The sequence below is a fragment of the Amblyomma maculatum genome, chromosome 11 (genome assembly GCF_055883805.1).
Source record: "Amblyomma maculatum isolate TAMU_Amacu chromosome 11, ASM5588380v1, whole genome shotgun sequence".
In the NCBI taxonomy this organism is placed as follows: Eukaryota; Metazoa; Arthropoda; class Arachnida; order Ixodida; family Ixodidae; genus Amblyomma; species Amblyomma maculatum.
In genome coordinates, this window is record NC_139354.1 from 17,699,674 (window position 1) to 17,716,764 (window position 17,091).

The window sequence follows — 17,091 nt, forward strand, 5'->3', positions numbered from 1 at the left end:
GCCAACTTGGATCTCTAGTTTCACATGGGAGAGTTATGTCAGAATCAACCTGCTAAGACCCAGGCATTCACGTTACGCCTATAGGCCACTAAGGCACATTCATATGGCTTGGTTAAAGCGGGGCTTTATATGTGGGCTGAGGAAGAAGAAAAAGAGAAGAAGAACGCTCGGTCACCCGCAGCCAATGCTTTCGCTCAATATTTGGTTCATCAGCGTTGAATCCTTGTAATTTTTTCCTGGAGGCAAGTTGATAAGCAGAATGGCCTGCCCATTCTGGAAAACTGTGGCCAGCACTTTTCCGCTTGAAACTCAAGTCTTGGATTTCTCTTGTTTTGTGGAATGCATATGGTAGCATTGAAGGGATAGTTGTTTGGAATCAAGCGCATTTTGCAAAGCAATGCTTTACTGTTGAGTCCAGTAATTGGGTCTGTTTCCTACTATGCGCAGCAGCTGAGCTCGGTATGTGATCAATTCTTCATTTCGTGGTCGTCAGTCAGCAACTTAGGAACCGCGCAACCGTGTATGCAACTTTTTCTTTTGCAAATTTCCAATCGTGGCATTGTGAGCCACCTTCTGCGACATTTGAGGACCATTTTCGCACAATTTCCTTACGTCAAACATCCCCCATCATGATGGTTCAGTGGTTAGGTGCTTGACTGCCATGTTCATAATTAATAATAAGAATAATAATTGGTTCACCGGAAAGGAATGGTGCAGTATCTGTCACACTTGTTTCTGTGGACACCTGAACCACGCCGTAAGGGAAGGGAGGTGAAAGTGGAAAAAGAGAAAGAGGAGCTGTAGTGGAGGGCTACGAAGTAATTTTGACCACCTGGGGATCTTTAACGTGCACTGACATCACACAGCACATGGACGTCTCTTCATTTCGCCTCCATCAAAACGCAGCCACTGGTGGTCGGGATCAAACCCGGGAACTCCGAGACAGTAGTCGTGCGTCTTACCAACCTCAGCTGTATCGGCTGCTTTTCAATATAGCTGAGAAGTGAGGTGCGTGTATACTGTGGGATGCTAAAGAACCGCAGGTGGTCAAAATATCTTGAGCCCTGTAGTATGGTGTCGCTGATAGCCTGAACTGCTTTGGTATGTTAAAACTAGAAACCAAACTAAGCCTTATAATCACATGCCTACTTGAAGAAATTTTATCTTCGGTTTTGCTAAGACGGAGTGCCTCTACCTTTTTTTTTTCATGACATCTGTTAAGCACCCATTCCTGGGTTTTGTGTTGGTGTAGTATAGTAGGGATCTGCATAACTGGAGGGCGAATGTCATTGGAAGGAAGAGGGTATGATTAGGTGAAAGAGCGCATAAACAGGGCTGCCCTGTGGATGATTAATGTGGGAGGAGGAGGGTGTGAGGAGAGCATACAAAAGCGCATCCAAGGGGTGGTTACTGGGTCGTGGCTGCCACAAGAACAGTGAAACAATCCTGAAGGTGGTGACCCTGGTGGAAAGGGTGAGAGCATGGCGAGAGCGAAGGAATGTTGCACGGTATGTCTCCTATGGCTACTGCGAAGCGAATGGCCTGAGATGTGCACCTACAGTAGTGGACTACAGAAAAGCACTAGTCAAAGAATGATTGTATGTTGATATATGTGCTATACATATATGTGTGTCTCCTTGCAAAGTTACTTCAATGTATTGTAAAATGAAGATATTTTAGCCGCTGTTCCCGAACCTTGCATTACACAGTGGTAATGGTCCTGCGAGTCGTTTCATATGAACATTGTTTCACATCAGGAATTACATCTCACACTTTGCTTAGTGCACATAAAGAACCTCAGGTGGTCGAAATTTCCGAAGTCCTCCACTACAATGTGTTTCATAGCCCGAGTCACTTATTTTGGTACGTTAAACCCTACAAACTAGCGAGCTTTGCTTATAATCTAGACGAGCACAGACATTCTTAAAGTAGCTGCTTGGCCAGATGTTGGTGAAGTACTGCAATTCAGAGTGAAGAAGAAAGTGTATACCCTAGCGGCTACTACCTCAAGCAAAGCGTTGTCTTGCCTGCTTGTGGAACTGGTGCGTAAGAACTCTATAACAGCTGCCGAGGCAACGGCAAGTCCCACAGTGTGACGCTAGTCATGAAGCTGTGATGATGTCATCAATAGTACTTAAGCAGTGGATGCAACACGTGCACGCCTTCTCGCCACTGAAATGGACTCTGCGCTGGGACCGTCTGGTTTAAGTGCCACAGAATTACAACGCTCTTCCATCACCGCAGCTTAGGAAGACGATGACACCACGGTCATCAAACTTCACAAAGCTAGGCGACCAGAAGAGCAAAACCTGTGCAACACAGCTTTTGCATGATATTAGTAGAATTTTAGTCAAAATTCTCTGAATTTTTGAAGTCAGATGTCTAATGGCAATGCTGCCACCTCTTGACAGCTTTGTGACTTAGTAAGGTTGAAAATTGGGAGAGTTGAATCTTGTTCATATTGAAGATTTGTGACTCAGTTTAGAGGTGTTGTGGCTTAGTCCGGCATGCCTCACATTTCTTTCTTTGTAGTTATAGTTAAATTTGTTTGATGGAACTTGGCACAAATAAAATAGAGAGCAACACAGTAGCTTAGCATGACAGAAAGAAAAAAAACATGGAAAAACATTTGATGCCAACATAATTAAATGTAGTTGATATATTAACTTCCTTTGCTACCGGCAGGTTCTGGCCACGTATTGACGATGCTTTACGAGCAGCAGCGATCGAGCGTGGCATTGAAGTTCACCTGCTCATGAGCAAATGGAACCACACCCATCACGACATGTTCAGGTATCTCCAGTCGCTGTCGGTGCTGCGGTCACATTACGTCAACATCCATGTGGTAAGCGACAGGAAGCTTGATTACTTGATGAGAAACTATTTTTTTTAATATACTGGTAATAGTAGAAGCCTCATTGTGAAGGAAATGTGGTGTCCATGACAACCTATGCACATTGCATTTGTGCGTGCATGTGTGTGTGTGTGTGTGTGTGTGTGTGTGTGTGTGTGTTTTCCTGTGACCCTGGAGATATGTATAATGGATATGGAGAGTGGACTGATTAGTCAAAATATGACTAAGTTACGGATACGTGGTAGGGGTAGGTGCGATAGTATGTCAGCTGCTGTTGTTCCAATTAGCAATTTAACTAGTTAGGAGGAGCATTGGTTACGGCTAGTAAGTACAAAATGCGCAAGTGGAAATTGGCGTGCTAGTTTCTGGTCGTACTAATTATGTGGCAGTGTGCGTAGAGCGATGCTGCAATTTGTGGTCTTGATGAGGTCATCAAAGTGGCTGTGAAGAAGGTGCATAGCAAATGCAAAGCGACCGGAAATGAAAATGTAGCGAACCAAAAGAGTGATGATGCTAACGCGTTGCCATAGTGTAATGTGGATTGTACCTTGCGTAAACCTTTATCTTTATGAAACATTGCAAATAAATGTTGGAATAATGTTTTCACAGCCGTGGCTAAACATTTGAGCAGCAGATGTGCAGTTTAATCTGTAGATGCATGCCAAGTTTCACACCATGAATTAGCTGTAGTGTGCATGCGTATATGGAGTCGTTATTCACGAAGTCAGCGGGAATGCTTACACCCCGGACACACCAACGCGCATAGGACTACACGCCCGACAACGAGATACGACACCAGACCTGACATTGGCCACACCAGGATTCATCACGCAATAGGAAATCGAACAGACAACATGGGGAAGCGACCACTTACCAATTTTGATCACCCTTAACCGAAAAAAGATTCGTGAAAAAAGGCAGACGGTTACCATCGACTGGGAAAAGTTTCGGACAGCCACTGGCGGCAACTTCATGGACTTCGCTCAATTCAGTGCCATGGTTGCGGAAGCACGGCCATGGTCCCGAGACACAATAATATGTGACGACACTACCACACACATGGATAGGCACCTTGCCAACTTGTGGCGAAAGGTCAATATCCTTACGCAACAATACAGATATAAAGGAAAGTGCCACCGGGATCTCATGAGCCTTAAGCGCCAATATCGACTCATCAAGGAGTACCAACAACAGCTCGAAACAGATTCATGGCACAGCACTTGTGCGACGCTCGGACGCAAACCCGGCCTTAAAAAGCTGTGGGGAATTCTACGAAGCCTGCTGGGGAAAAAGAAAAGCACACCACCACTGGCAGAGCTGTTCCTGCACGAGAACCCAGCTGCACTCGAGGAAAAGGTGATTCACACGTTCTTCCCGCATGCTTCTGAGGTGGAGCCCGGCAAAAATCGTGTCAAACACTGTCTAGAGCGGTTGCTGTCGGCAGGATTCTGTACGGGGCACCTGTCTATGAGTTTTCTAATCGGGATGTTAAAGACATCGAAAAGCTACACAGGGCCACTCTTCGCACCATTACTGGGCTTCCTAAGCACACGAGAAATGAAGAGCTGCTTAAAATGGTCAGCATACCACCCATACAAGACATTATAAGAGAAGCAAAAATAAGAATGCGATCCCGACTGGAAAACACGACACAAGGGCAGCAGATCATGGCATGGGACAACCGAATCAACATTGCTCCGAGGCCCCTGGGGACAGACACTTCACCCCCGTGGGAGGCGCCGGTAATCGCACTAAGGCCACAACGACCTATTAGTAGGTGGAATGGGGTAGCTAGGCAACTTTTAGCACAGAGAACTGCCCTCACAAGACCACTCAATACAATAGACATCTACACTGACGCTGCAATTAGAAATGAAAGGGTGAGTGTGGCATGGGTGTGTGTGCCAGCGCCTCAGCACAATGGACAGCACACGTGCCACCTACCTGGAGGAACAATTTTACACTCCGAGTTGCTTGCCATATGGGGAGCCATAAATACTATTACGACCCTTGCAGCCAGAAAAGATAACTTCAATGGTTATCGAATTTTAACCAAATCATATGCAGCGATTGCAGAGCTGACGGCACCAACTACAGACGACGCAGTGGCCAAGGACATCAGAAAGAGGCTGAAGGGAATGCGGGAAGTTGGAATAGAAATTCAAATTATATGGACACCGGGACATACTGGCACGGACGGGGGAAACGCAGCCGCGCAAGCGGCCGCCGCGCAAGCGGGTGGGCTTGCTGAAACGTACAATGCCCCACACCCCAACTCCATGCCTAAACCGACAGACTTAAATCCTTACCAAACAATGCTCACTAAAGGCTCCTTTGGCAGATCGATGATGCACTATGTACGCACCAAAATAAAACACGACAGTAAGCTTAGATTACATGAAGTGGCACCAACGCCGGTGTTTGAGGACACGAAAGGGCTCACTCGACCACAAGAAATATTTCTCAACAAAGTAATAACAAACGCTGCTTACACACTGCACATACTTGACAAGTGGTTTCTCCGAAGACACGAAACACTCAAACACAACATATGCACGCACTGTCAGGAACAGTGTACAGCAGACCTAGAACATCTTATATGGCAATGTCCATCGTTTTCACGAGGAAGAAACAAAATTACGCATATTCCACACGACGACATGCCCACATTAGCAGGTCAGGTTATATCAAGCACCGAAATACAACACTCCATTGCTACATACGGCAGTGAGAGCAGCCTGCTTCGAGTAGTGTGAGAGAGGTCGACTTACAGCGCGAAGATCGGCCGCATGGCAAGCAACAAGCAACAGCTTGAAGAACCGTTAAGACGAAGAAGTTACACTCCCATCCCTCCTAACTCCCCAAGAACCCAAACAGCGGCCGAGAGCCATCCCTTCCTTTCAATAAAGGCTTCATTCATTCATTCATGTATGAAACTGGGAATGTCTACCACAAAGACGTTTGGCAGGATTCAACTAGATTGCGGCAGTGTTTCAAAGAATCATCAATGTGTTTTGGATGGCACACACAGTTCAGGAGCAGTAGAACGTCACTGAAAGATGACAGAAGATGAGGAAGACCTTCAACAAGCCCGGCCCTTGAAAACGTTGAAAATGTTCAGCGCATGGGGATCTTCAGGGAAGAATACACACAACATTGCTGTCATATTCAGTGTGTCATATGGAACAGTGCGAAGAATCCTCATGCGTTATTTGAAATATAATTGATTGATTGATTTAATCCTAGTCCCCAAGCTTTCCTTTTCTCTTCCTCCCAAAAACGAAAACCCCCCCTCAGAGGTCGTCATTTTAACACCTGCAAGATCCAGTGTACAAATTGCATGAGGTACTCCTATTGGCTCATAAAGAAGACTTTAGGGACTCATTCCAGCTGTGGCTGCTGTTTTTGATGGCAATGTGTAAATTCGGATAGATAGTGATTTCTAGTAAAAAAAAAAGCTAATCTTGAAGCTTTTTGATGCCACCTCATAGCACTTTCAGTAAGGAAAGCTTTAAAAAGTCAAGTTTGCTGATCTCAAAGGTGCTTACTTATACTTGGAATCTTTTCTCTTAACCAGAAACTGTTCGAAGTCCCATCATTCACTCCTGAGCAAGAAATGATACCGTTTGGAAGAGTGAATCATAACAAGTACATGGTCACTGATAATAAGGCCTACATTGGTGAGTACTAGTCAGTGCAATGTAGGCTACTTTATCTATTTTTTCATGCTCTGATAAGCTTTATTTGCTTTCTTTTTTTCTGGTGCTCAGTTTTATTTCTGCGGGCAGTTGGTGCTGTTGGAATTGTTTTACGGACACTTTCAAAGCGTGTTATCAGTTGTTTGCTTCCTGCTTCATCCTGCTGCAAAAAAACGCAATATTGCTCCGAAACTGCTCCAAACACCCAGCTGCCTCGATGTTTTGCCACCAAATTCTGCAGAGCACAATGTTTTGTTGCATAGTGGGCCATTAATGGCATTGCCCACAGAAAAAAGATAGGATCCAATCGAATCAAAAGTTCGCAAATAAATTTAAAACGAGACCTAAGCATTGAAGGGAACTGAGAAAAAAATATTTCGTGCACATTAGCACCTTTTCCAGCCTTACGGATCACCTGCAGTGAGAGAAGCAAAAGCAGCAAGCGAAGCAGACACTGCAAACTGCATTAGGAAACTTGTCTGGTTGCAAAGAGCTACAGGAATTGTAAGGCTTTTGCTGTAAAAACAAGCAGCGAAGTACCTTCGCCATTTGTTAACGACTAGTGTTTCAAGTCAACGAAGGCATACTTGATCTGTTATGCATAGGGGTTGGACTTTCCGGTTTAAACTGAAAAACATTGATAAAGGTACGCCGAAAGAATTTTAAAAGGTTCGGTTTAAACCGAAAATGGTCAGTACCTTTTCATGCACACCGCGAACTCTCGAAGACGGGAGAACATTACAACAGTGTTGAATCCAGGGGCATGATGTGGGGCAGTGAGATCGTTGGTTTAAGCACTGCGGTTGAGGGTTTTGAGGCATTATTAATGGCCTCACGAATGGGGAAAGAATGGCAGCCCTGCTTCCTGACCCTCATAAACATATCAAGCGTCCGAGGAGGGGCGCCTGCAGCAAGGCAGGCACTTTGAAGGCTTCCAGGAAATCGCAAAGACCGAAATCCGCCAGTCTTTTGCCACGTGACACTTCTCAAACACAAGCTGAGAGAAGCGCATTTGTTTTTTGAGTGATTTGGTTTGTGCAAAAATATGATCGTAATAAATCATATTGAAGTTACTACTTTGTCTAACGTGTGAATTTATGTTTAACATATGCGTTTTGTCATAATGCTAATTTTCATCACTACAATAGCATTTTCTTCCAGGAGCTTGCTGTATATATTACCAACTGTACATTAAATAAAAGTGCATAAAACAACATGCAAGAAAAAATCCGAAATGAACACTACGTCACTTTTAACTGTAGACGGATGCCTCTCATCTCGCCGGAAAAACGCCGCTATTTCTTCAGCAGAAAATAATATTAACCAAAAAAAATGGAAGTTGTGTTTACAAATAAACACCGAAAAAAGTCAGCCGAATCCTTTGAAAATAAAAACCGAGAACTCCAACCCTAGTTATGCAGTTGCGTCAAAAAGGCATCACTTGCTACAAATGTTTTCAATAGCATTGGTAACCCACACATGGCCTATCGCCAGCATATTGAAGTTAAGGAAACCCCAGTGTAGATCAAGCAATAATGTGAGGATCGACTGTCAGGAGACAGTGAAGTAAAGAAGGCAAAGGAGAAAATAGTCAGACTTGATATCCAGTTATGACATGTACAAGCAAGCATTCCGTTTGCTGCTAATCTGTCCTAGACTATTGCTCATGTCAGCTGGCGTTACGTTAAGCATCTATATATATTTTGGTCTGTTTGTCCTGTTTCGTTAGAGGTGCCTGTGTGTTTAGCAGAGCATTAAGCTTTGAATAAAAAAAAATCAAGATGGATTTTTTTTTACGTTAGGAATAGAAAATTGCTATTATTGAAAGCGTTTGGTCCTTATAAACATGCTCCAAAACATGCTCCAAAATTCTCATTTTACTGCTCCAAAGCTGCTCCAAAACTACTGCTCCTCGAGCTGCTCTGAAATGCCTTCTGCCACCCCTGCAAACACTACTTTTCTTTTTTTTTCCGAAGTTGCCTAGCATTTATACATCAATGTTATTTCCAGTTGCCACTTCATTAATGGTAATTTTTCACCAATATTTTCATTGGTATGGAATTGTCTATTTAAGTGACATCTGCTGCCGTGACATTCAACTATTTGATATTACCTTAATCATCCCAGCTACCTCCGCTGCACAATAACAGCTTCTCTCAGATATCTCTAATTGGCTTTCTCCTGAGCCAATCCCTTCTCTAGATTCCCTAAACTCCCCAATCTTACCTGTCTGCCTTGTTATCGTGCTTCCCCATGCTCCGTGTGCCTTCCATCATGGCCCGGTACCTTACCTGCTGACGACCATTTAACTATACAGTGAAATCTCGTTGATACGATTCGGCTAAATACGCTTTTCGGCATAATATGTTTGTTTTTTTCGTTCCCGGCCAATGCCCTATAGAGGTAATGCATTTTTGTACGGCTAATACGATCGTATTTCCACGTCGGTTTGGATAATACGATCGTGGAAACGTCTTCCGTAAATCTCGCGCAGTTTCGATTTTCGCGCCAGGAGGCAGCAAAAGTGTCCTAGCGGGATCTGACAGTAGCTGCAGTGGTCGTAACTCCCTTAGCGCTCGTGGCCGATTTTTGATGTTGGACATGACCTTTGCTAGATACGTGTAGGAATCACATCTCTCCAACTATGATGATGACATCAGAGCCAGTCCTTTGCAGAGGGTGGGCAGAGCTACTGAAATTATCGCATCGAGCGAAACTACAGGCACGGCGGACTGAACACGCGACGACATGCGCTTCGTATGCTCGAGGCTTGGCCTGGCTCGGCTCGGCTCGAGTCCGGCCGTGCCTCAGCACAGCGTCTGCAGCTGTGTGGCGGCCTCTGGGAGCCATTTTCCCAAGCTCGCACAACAAAAGCGCCGAAGCGCACCGAAGGTTTTTAGCGCCATCTATCCTAAGACATAGTAATCACGGTAAAATCACGTGACCAAGAAGCAGTGATTGGCGCATGCATTGACGATGCTGTAGGCTTTGTTGGCTTTGTGTTTGCCATTTCTCGTTGCCATTTTGGTTTTCCGAGCGTTCAGCTTGCACTTCGCACTTATCGTTTTTGTTTTGGTGCCGCGTTTCACCCGTGCGCTTCACCATGTCTAGGAAGCGTAAAGCGTTATCGCTGAAAGAAAAACTTGATATTCTCGTAAAAGTCGACGACAATCTGCAGAAGAAACGTGTCGACCTGGCACGCGAACTTTGTTTGCCTGTCTCCACGCTGAACACGATCGTTGGCAAGCGAGAAGAAATTCGGAAAAACATTCAAGTCTTCGGCGCCGGCGTGAAGCAAACAAGGGGTGCCCAGCATGGCAAGATGGAAGAGGTTCTACTGGCGTGGTTCAAGGAAGTAAAGGCGGCGGGCGTGAACGTGGACGGGACAGTTGTTCGTGAGAAAGCTGATGAGATTGCACTCTCGTAGGGCATTGAAGATTTTAAAGCTTCGGGCGGGTGGCTCCATCGTTTTAAAACACGACATGGCCTGTCGTATAAAACCGTTTCCGGCGAAGGGAAGTCTGCCGACCAAGATCAGGTCTCCAACTGGCTTTCGACTCTGCCGGCGGTGATTGCTCAATACCAGCCAAGGGACGTGTTCAACGCAGATGAAGCTGGGTTGTTCATCAACCTCCAGCCCGAGAAAAGTCTCAGTATGAAAGGTGAGACGTGTCAAGGTGGAAAAAAAAGCAAAGAAAGAGTCACCGTATTTTTGTGCTGCAATGCTGATGGAACCAAGAAGCTCAAGCCTACCGTCATTGGCAAGTTCTGGAAGCCACGCTGCTTCTCGCGTAACCCACGCCTTCCTGTCGTTTACAAAGCGAATAGGAAGGCATGGATGACCGGAGCCCTTTTCACAGAGTTCCTCACCCATCTGGATGCCCGGATGCGTGCCGAGAACCGTAGAATTCTTCTATTTCTCGACAATTGTGCCGCGCACCCTGTCGATACTTCGTGGCTGCAAAACGTCAGAGTAATTTTCCTGCCGCCCAACTGCACCAGCCACTTGCAGCCCCTAGATGCAGGAATCATTAGAAACGTGAAATTTCACTTTAGGAGCTTGTTGGTCAGACGCTTTTTGGCCAAGATTGACCGGAAAGATGCCAGCTTGAAGGTGGATCTTCTTGATGCCATTCATTTTCTAGCGATGTCATGGGATCGCGTCAAACCCGACACCATCGCCAACTGCTTCAAGAAGTGTGGCTTTTTTTGTGCATCTGGCGATACGGAGGAACATGGAGCTGACAGCGCAGAGATTGACATCCCGGACTGGGGTGACCTCGATGTCGGCGTGTCTCCAGAAGAGTTTGTATCGGCGGACGACCAACTGGCGACATGCGAATTGCGCACCATCCAAGACATCATTGCAGATGTTACCGCTGAAGAGGAGAGCGACGACGATGACAACCAAGACGCCGGAGATTGCAGCGGCGATCGTCGGCCATTAAATACTGACGGTGCACTCCAAGCTTTGGACGGGCTTCGTGGCTTTGTCGCGTCTGCGGAGCTGAGTGAGGAAACTGCTACTCGTTTCTACGAGTTCCAAAAACGCTTTCTTCAGAACCTCGAAAAGCAAAAAGTGCAACGCAAAGTGACGGATTATTTTAACGTGCTTTAATAAAAGCAAGTTCTGTGCCAAGTATGTATTATTCGCGATCTTTTGGAGTCCGTTTTGGATAATACGATTTTCGGATAATACGCTTTTATTGTCGGAGCCCGTGGGAATCGTATCAACGAGATTCTACTGTAATCCACTGCATACTCCGATTCTGTTCGTCTTGGACTTAGCAAACACATTGACTCGCATCCTTTGACCCTTTGGTTTACATAGTTACTAAATGAAATCTGTCCTAACAACTGTTTGCTTAAAGCAAATAACAGCTTCTCTCGGCAGTTATGTAACCAGCTCCGACATATTGATTGCTGATGTGTTCATTGCAAGCCTCATGAAAATATGTCTCTGTCCGCTTTTTCCTCACCAACAGGGACGTCGAATTGGACGCCAGACTACTTTATCAACACTGGTGGTGTTGGTCTCATCATGGACCAGTCGGGTAACTCCACATCCTCTCAGCCAATCAGGGAGCAGCTGAACGCAGTGTTTGAACGGGACTGGAACTCTCCTTACGCACGGTGGCTGTGATAATCAGCGTCTAGTCCCGTCATTGGAAAGATTGCTCAGATGAATGGCATCATGAAGCTGTTTGCTATTGTTAATGAGTAACAACCCGTTATGACTGTTAACGGGTAGCAACCCATTATGGCTGTGTGCCTACAATGAGTTGTTGGCTGTGTGCTGCGTGAGTCGAGTGCGTGGTTGCTTATGCAGGTTTTTTGGATGGTACGAAGTGATTTTGCTTAGATATCTCAAATAATGGCTCACAGCGCAAGGTTTGCGCAGCATGGCTGGAAATGAAGGGTCGTATGGCAATCGATTGTATATATATACACACTACAGGGTTGCAAAGCATTCTAACTCAAATATGCTTGCTGGCTTCTTTGTGAGATTTTTTTTTTTTCTAGCGTAGCTAGAAGCAGTCGTAACAATAGTAGTTACCAAACTTGCATCTTAGGCTGTTGTTAGTGCCACAAAAATTGTGCTGTCCTGTATTGAGTGTAGGAAACGGAGAGTGTGCAGATTGAGAAAATTCTCTCGAGCAAAAGTAACGAGGTACTTTATAACGGCAGCTCTGTAACAGTGTGTAGCACTACATACAGCTGCCATCAAGAGTTTGTGGGACGCAACTCTGGCAACAAAACATACTTTATTTGCGTTCAGAGTGTATCTTTTGAGAATTCATAGGGCTCTATGCATTTCCAATGCTCGTTGTGGGTCTGCATGTTTCTGTTTCAAGCTGCGTGCAACTATGGCGCTGAAATCAAATTTTTTTCCGAATCGCCGTTATGGCTCAATAGTTAGGGTTCTCGACTACTGAGCCGAGCGGCCCAGGTTTGATACAAGCCTTGGCAGCTGCTTTTCGATGGAGGTGAAGTGCAAGGTGATGTCAGTGCACGTTAAAGAACTCGAGATGGTTGAAATTAGTTAGAGCACTTCATTAAGGCATCCTTAATTGTGTTGTTTTGGAACATTAGACCACTCAAACCAGACCAAACCAAATTTTTTCACTAATATAATGGGTATACATTGAAAGCAATGTGATTACGTAAAATCAAAATGACTGTACAAGCCCTAAGAGTTTGATAAATTGTGAAGTGCATCGGGTACAAAGGTTTGTCACCTTTCGTTATCATTGCGAGCGGATCTCCTCACACGGACTGTTTAGTTGTTCACGAATGTTCAGACGTACATCGTCAGGCACAGTTTTTGGAAAAGGGAAGAAGTTCACAGCATTTCGTGGAGCATTCAAAACGCATCTCTGTTCAGTCCGAATGTCGTCTTCAGGCAACAGCCACTATGCATGCTACTTGAACAGCCGGTTCCTTGGAACACCGGCTTGCATGACGGGCATCCTGGGTCAGAAGTCTTCGAGCCAAATGGTTGGCATACCTGAAGACTAAAGGTTCTTGAGGAATGAAGACAATCGTGCTCGCCTTACAATGGTTTATAGCTCGACAGATGCCACGAGTGCCCACCACTAGACCGTGTAAATTGTGTGTCCTGAAGACTTTGGGCAAAGATGTGCAGATCATTTTCATGAACTCGGGATCAGCTGCTGAAAGTCTAGTTCTCTTTACATTTTATTTGCTATTGTAAGATTAAGCAGCTTAACGTTGCTGTTCTATTCTTTTCCCCTTCCTTGCTACCTTGAAATTTTATATCTATTAAAATGAAGCCCTAACTAAGAATGCTCGTAGGAAGGGAACTAGTAAAAAAAAATGCTGTAGTGTGTTTGGCAACCCAACATGGCTTCTCATAACTGCAGGCTTTTCGAGCAAAATATGTAGTTTCAGAGAAGCCCGCTGCTAAAAGTTTGCTCTCTTTGGTGACATGATGCTCACTAACATGCAATTTTTGTCTTGGTAACTGCTTAAAGCTGACCTCCGTTCTTTTTTTTTTTTTTTGTATTGCACTTGCTCAGTTGTGGGCGTCTCTTTCTTTTCTCTTCATTATGATCAATACTTGAGGCATTGGAGGCATATCTTTTCCTGGCAGCTTTGCTTTGACAGTGAGAGGAGGTGGGCATAAATTTGAGAAAATGTGGTCGTACTGGTACTTCTGACAGCTTGCATGGCAGCACATTTTATTTTGTGTACAGTAGAACCCCGCTATAGTAAACTCTGATATCTTAGTTTGTCTTCCGTAGATGACTGTACATTTTTCCCCCTTTTAGTAAAGACATTTTTGATAAAAATTGATTATAGTAAAGTGCATCTGGCCGTGGCAACATACTTGTCATGAAATGACGCCATCACAATTTTTTTTTTTTTTTGCAAAACAAAAAATCAGTTTGTTTTTTATAATTGGCTTTGCCACCAGACTTTTAAGTCGTGAGGAGAAGCCAACTTTACATAGGTCTTGGAGCCGTGAGGGTAAGCATGCGGTGCATAAAAAAAAAATGAAGTAAAGCTGGCTAAGAATGTTGAAAGAAGATGTCGCAGTCCATTGAGACAGTAAAGGAGAGTAGAAATGCAGCGAGAAATAGGGAAGGAAAGAAACGGCCAAACATTTGCAGCACTGCACAGCTCAAAGCATGAAGCAATGGTGAAAAAAAGGTTAGGCACGGCACGTGCGGTTTTGCCGCGCTTGACTGTCACACGCATTTCTCACCTATTGCCTCCCAAATGAAGGAAACAATGGGAGACAACACCATGTTCATACAAGGCATTGATTTTTACATGAAATCAAACTCAGTTGTATTCGTAGCCACACTGCATTCATGCTTTAGAAGTACTCCCACAAGGTGGGAACAAAACTTTTTACAACTGAAAAAAAAAATTGCATAGTGAGAATATAAGAGAGAAATGAAAGGTATTTCAGAGTGCTTTTTTTGTTCATAATGCAGCAAGACTTGTTTAATAAGTAGCTATTTAATTAACAGACAGGATCTTCAGAACAATGCCATCACAAACAGCTGATAAAGGCCCTGCTATAGTAAAGATTTTGGCCAGTCTGAGTGACTTCACTATAAAAGGGTTTCTGCCTTATCATACACAGACTGTTAAGTAGTAGCTAAGTTAATAAGTTGAATAGTGGCTGCTGAGATTATAATCCATACAAACGAGGGAAAACTTCTCAATAAGCAGCATAACTATTACTGAGTCAAGCCACCTGCAACATTCACTCTGGTATTATAATCAATTACTGAATGCTACCAAGGCACAAAATTCCTTTAATGCTGATTTATGCATTAAAAATTGGTTGGTTTTACTTTCACTTGCCCAGAGAAGTTTTTGACTGTGCTGTCTTGATGCTAATGCTGTTCTTTTTTCCTCTTTTTTAATGTTTTTGGTTCATTTCTTTTTTTTTTAAGCTTGGCTAATTCATGAAGCATCTGTTTTAAAATGGAAGCCATGTGCCAACACCTTACATATTTAGACTAGCAGCAATTGGTGGAAATGAAACAGATTGCCTGCTCAGTGGTGTACCCCTTCATTACAAGTTTTGGACAGTTCATGGGGATTTGTGTCTATACATTTCTATTATGAAGAACGTTTTGCATGCTTTGTGTATGGTATGTATATATTTTAGATTATTGCTTGGCTCATGTTTATGTGCAACCACCACTGTGTAATCAGCCATGACAACTCATTTACAGTCTGCAATATTTCATGTGCGTCTCATGCTTGTTACATTTTGGCACATTGAAATGCCGTATTATCAAGTGTTTTTATTGTTTACTCTTCACGACTCTTCCCTGCAATTTAGTGCAGGCTTTGGATTGCATTGTTGTTATGGAGTGCAAAGACCTTCAGTAGGTGCACACAATCAATACACAGTAAATCTGTTATCCGTGATACAGCAGAACACGTCAGGCCTGTTTGTTTGAGCTGATCAAATTAATTGATGGCATAGGTAGGACCGTTGTACCTAGATATAAGTGGTGCAGTTTTCATGAATCCGAGTGATTCAGACGCAGGCCTAGTTGTGATGATGATGTACATATCGCACTTTGTACAAAAAATTTATGTGCCAATAACATGCATGCCACTTATTGAGTCATATAATGCGATGCGAGGTGACACTGCAGACAACTGCTTCCAGTTTTTGTTTTAGGTGAAACGGGATTCTTGATCTTTTCTGTAGCTTTGCTGACATCTACTTGAGAGGGTAAGGTGTACCCACTGCTGGAAAGTTTGGGTTAGACTGTTTTGTCCCACCACCTTAAGATTTCTTAAGGTTAAGATAAGATTAAGACTTAACATTCTTCTTAAGGTTAAAATAAGATTAATATGGTCTTCTTAAGATAAAGGTAAGAAACTTCTTAAGATTGTGTGACAACAGTGGTGTCGAGAGAATTGTAGACTTCGTTTTTACCAGCTGGAAACGAATTGCTGTGTGATATAGCCTCGGGATGTATGGAAACAAAAAAATATATATTTTAATGTCGTCACATTTGCCTGTGAAAAAAAAAATAGATGGCAGCAATGATGCCCGTATTACTTCTTGCGGCCCTTTTTACCTCCATTTTTAGTGGAAGTAGCTCCTTTTTGCCTGTGAAAAAAAAATAGATGGCAGCAATGATGCCTGTATTACTTCTTGTGGCCCTTTTTACCTCCATTTTTAGTGAAAGTAGCTCCTTTTGAATGTGTTACTAATTAATCATTATAGGACATTGCTTTGTCATGAGTGTCTCTTCAAATGATTGCTTTCTTTTTTACTCTTGTAGCCATTGTGTAAGCTTTATTTTTTGTTATAAGATATCAGTGACTATATTTTACTGCTAATTAGGAGTTAATAATTCAACCATGCTTCTAAATGCCCTATATTGAGAACATTCTGTAAAGCTTGCAAGTGTAAAGTGGGAGGCTACTCCTAAGAGGCTACTCCTACTTCCAGAGGCTCCATAACTGCACATGTTGTATACACTTATTGAAGTCGCTCTTCGAGGGTTGTGTGAAGAGATTTGAATGAGTGTTTCATCTTTACAGGAACTGTGGTGCGTATAATAGTACTGGAATTCGCTTTGGGAACTTCGCCGTGTGCAAATCGTTGCCACCACATATCCTTCTGAAACTTTGATTTATGTTCTGTGCCTTGTTCTTGGAAGTGAAAAGTACATTTTAAGCCAGCATTTCATTGTTTAGAAAAGCATTTTTGTTTTGTGGTTGGTGCTGAATACAACCCATTTCACAATCACTAATCATTATGACACTATAGGTGATGTGGCCTGAAGAAGCTTTGGAGCTGTTTAATTGCACAACCATATAAGAATTAGGTGCAGGGTAGATCTGTAAGCTTATGGATGTGTACTTTCTTTTTTTTTTTCTATTCTTTTTCTTCAGCATGTATTGTAAACAGTGGCCACCAATCACATGCATAATCATCACTTACATTATCATATCGTGAATCATTGGGAACCATTCTTGATCTCATTATGCTTTCTTCGTAAACTGTAGAGGCCGATTTTTGTAATGTGC

At 43.5% G+C, this 17,091-nt stretch overlaps 1 protein-coding gene across 3 annotated transcripts in view; it reads left to right on the forward strand.

The window, feature by feature from the left end:
- The window catches only part of LOC146172947 (5'-3' exonuclease PLD3-like), a 142,440-nt gene extending 127,917 nt beyond the window's left edge, over positions 1-14,523 (forward strand). For all 3 annotated transcript variants that reach the window (XM_084583398.1, XM_084583396.1, XM_084583397.1), the window contains exons 8-10: positions 2,686-2,845; positions 6,432-6,534; positions 11,538-14,523. In XM_084583398.1, the coding sequence (XP_084439524.1) occupies positions 2,686-2,845; positions 6,432-6,534; positions 11,538-11,695 (421 nt within the window). In that variant the 3' untranslated portion in view covers positions 11,696-14,523. The remainder of the gene's footprint in view (positions 1-2,685; positions 2,846-6,431; positions 6,535-11,537) is intronic.
- Positions 14,524-17,091: the final 2,568 nt, after the last annotated feature.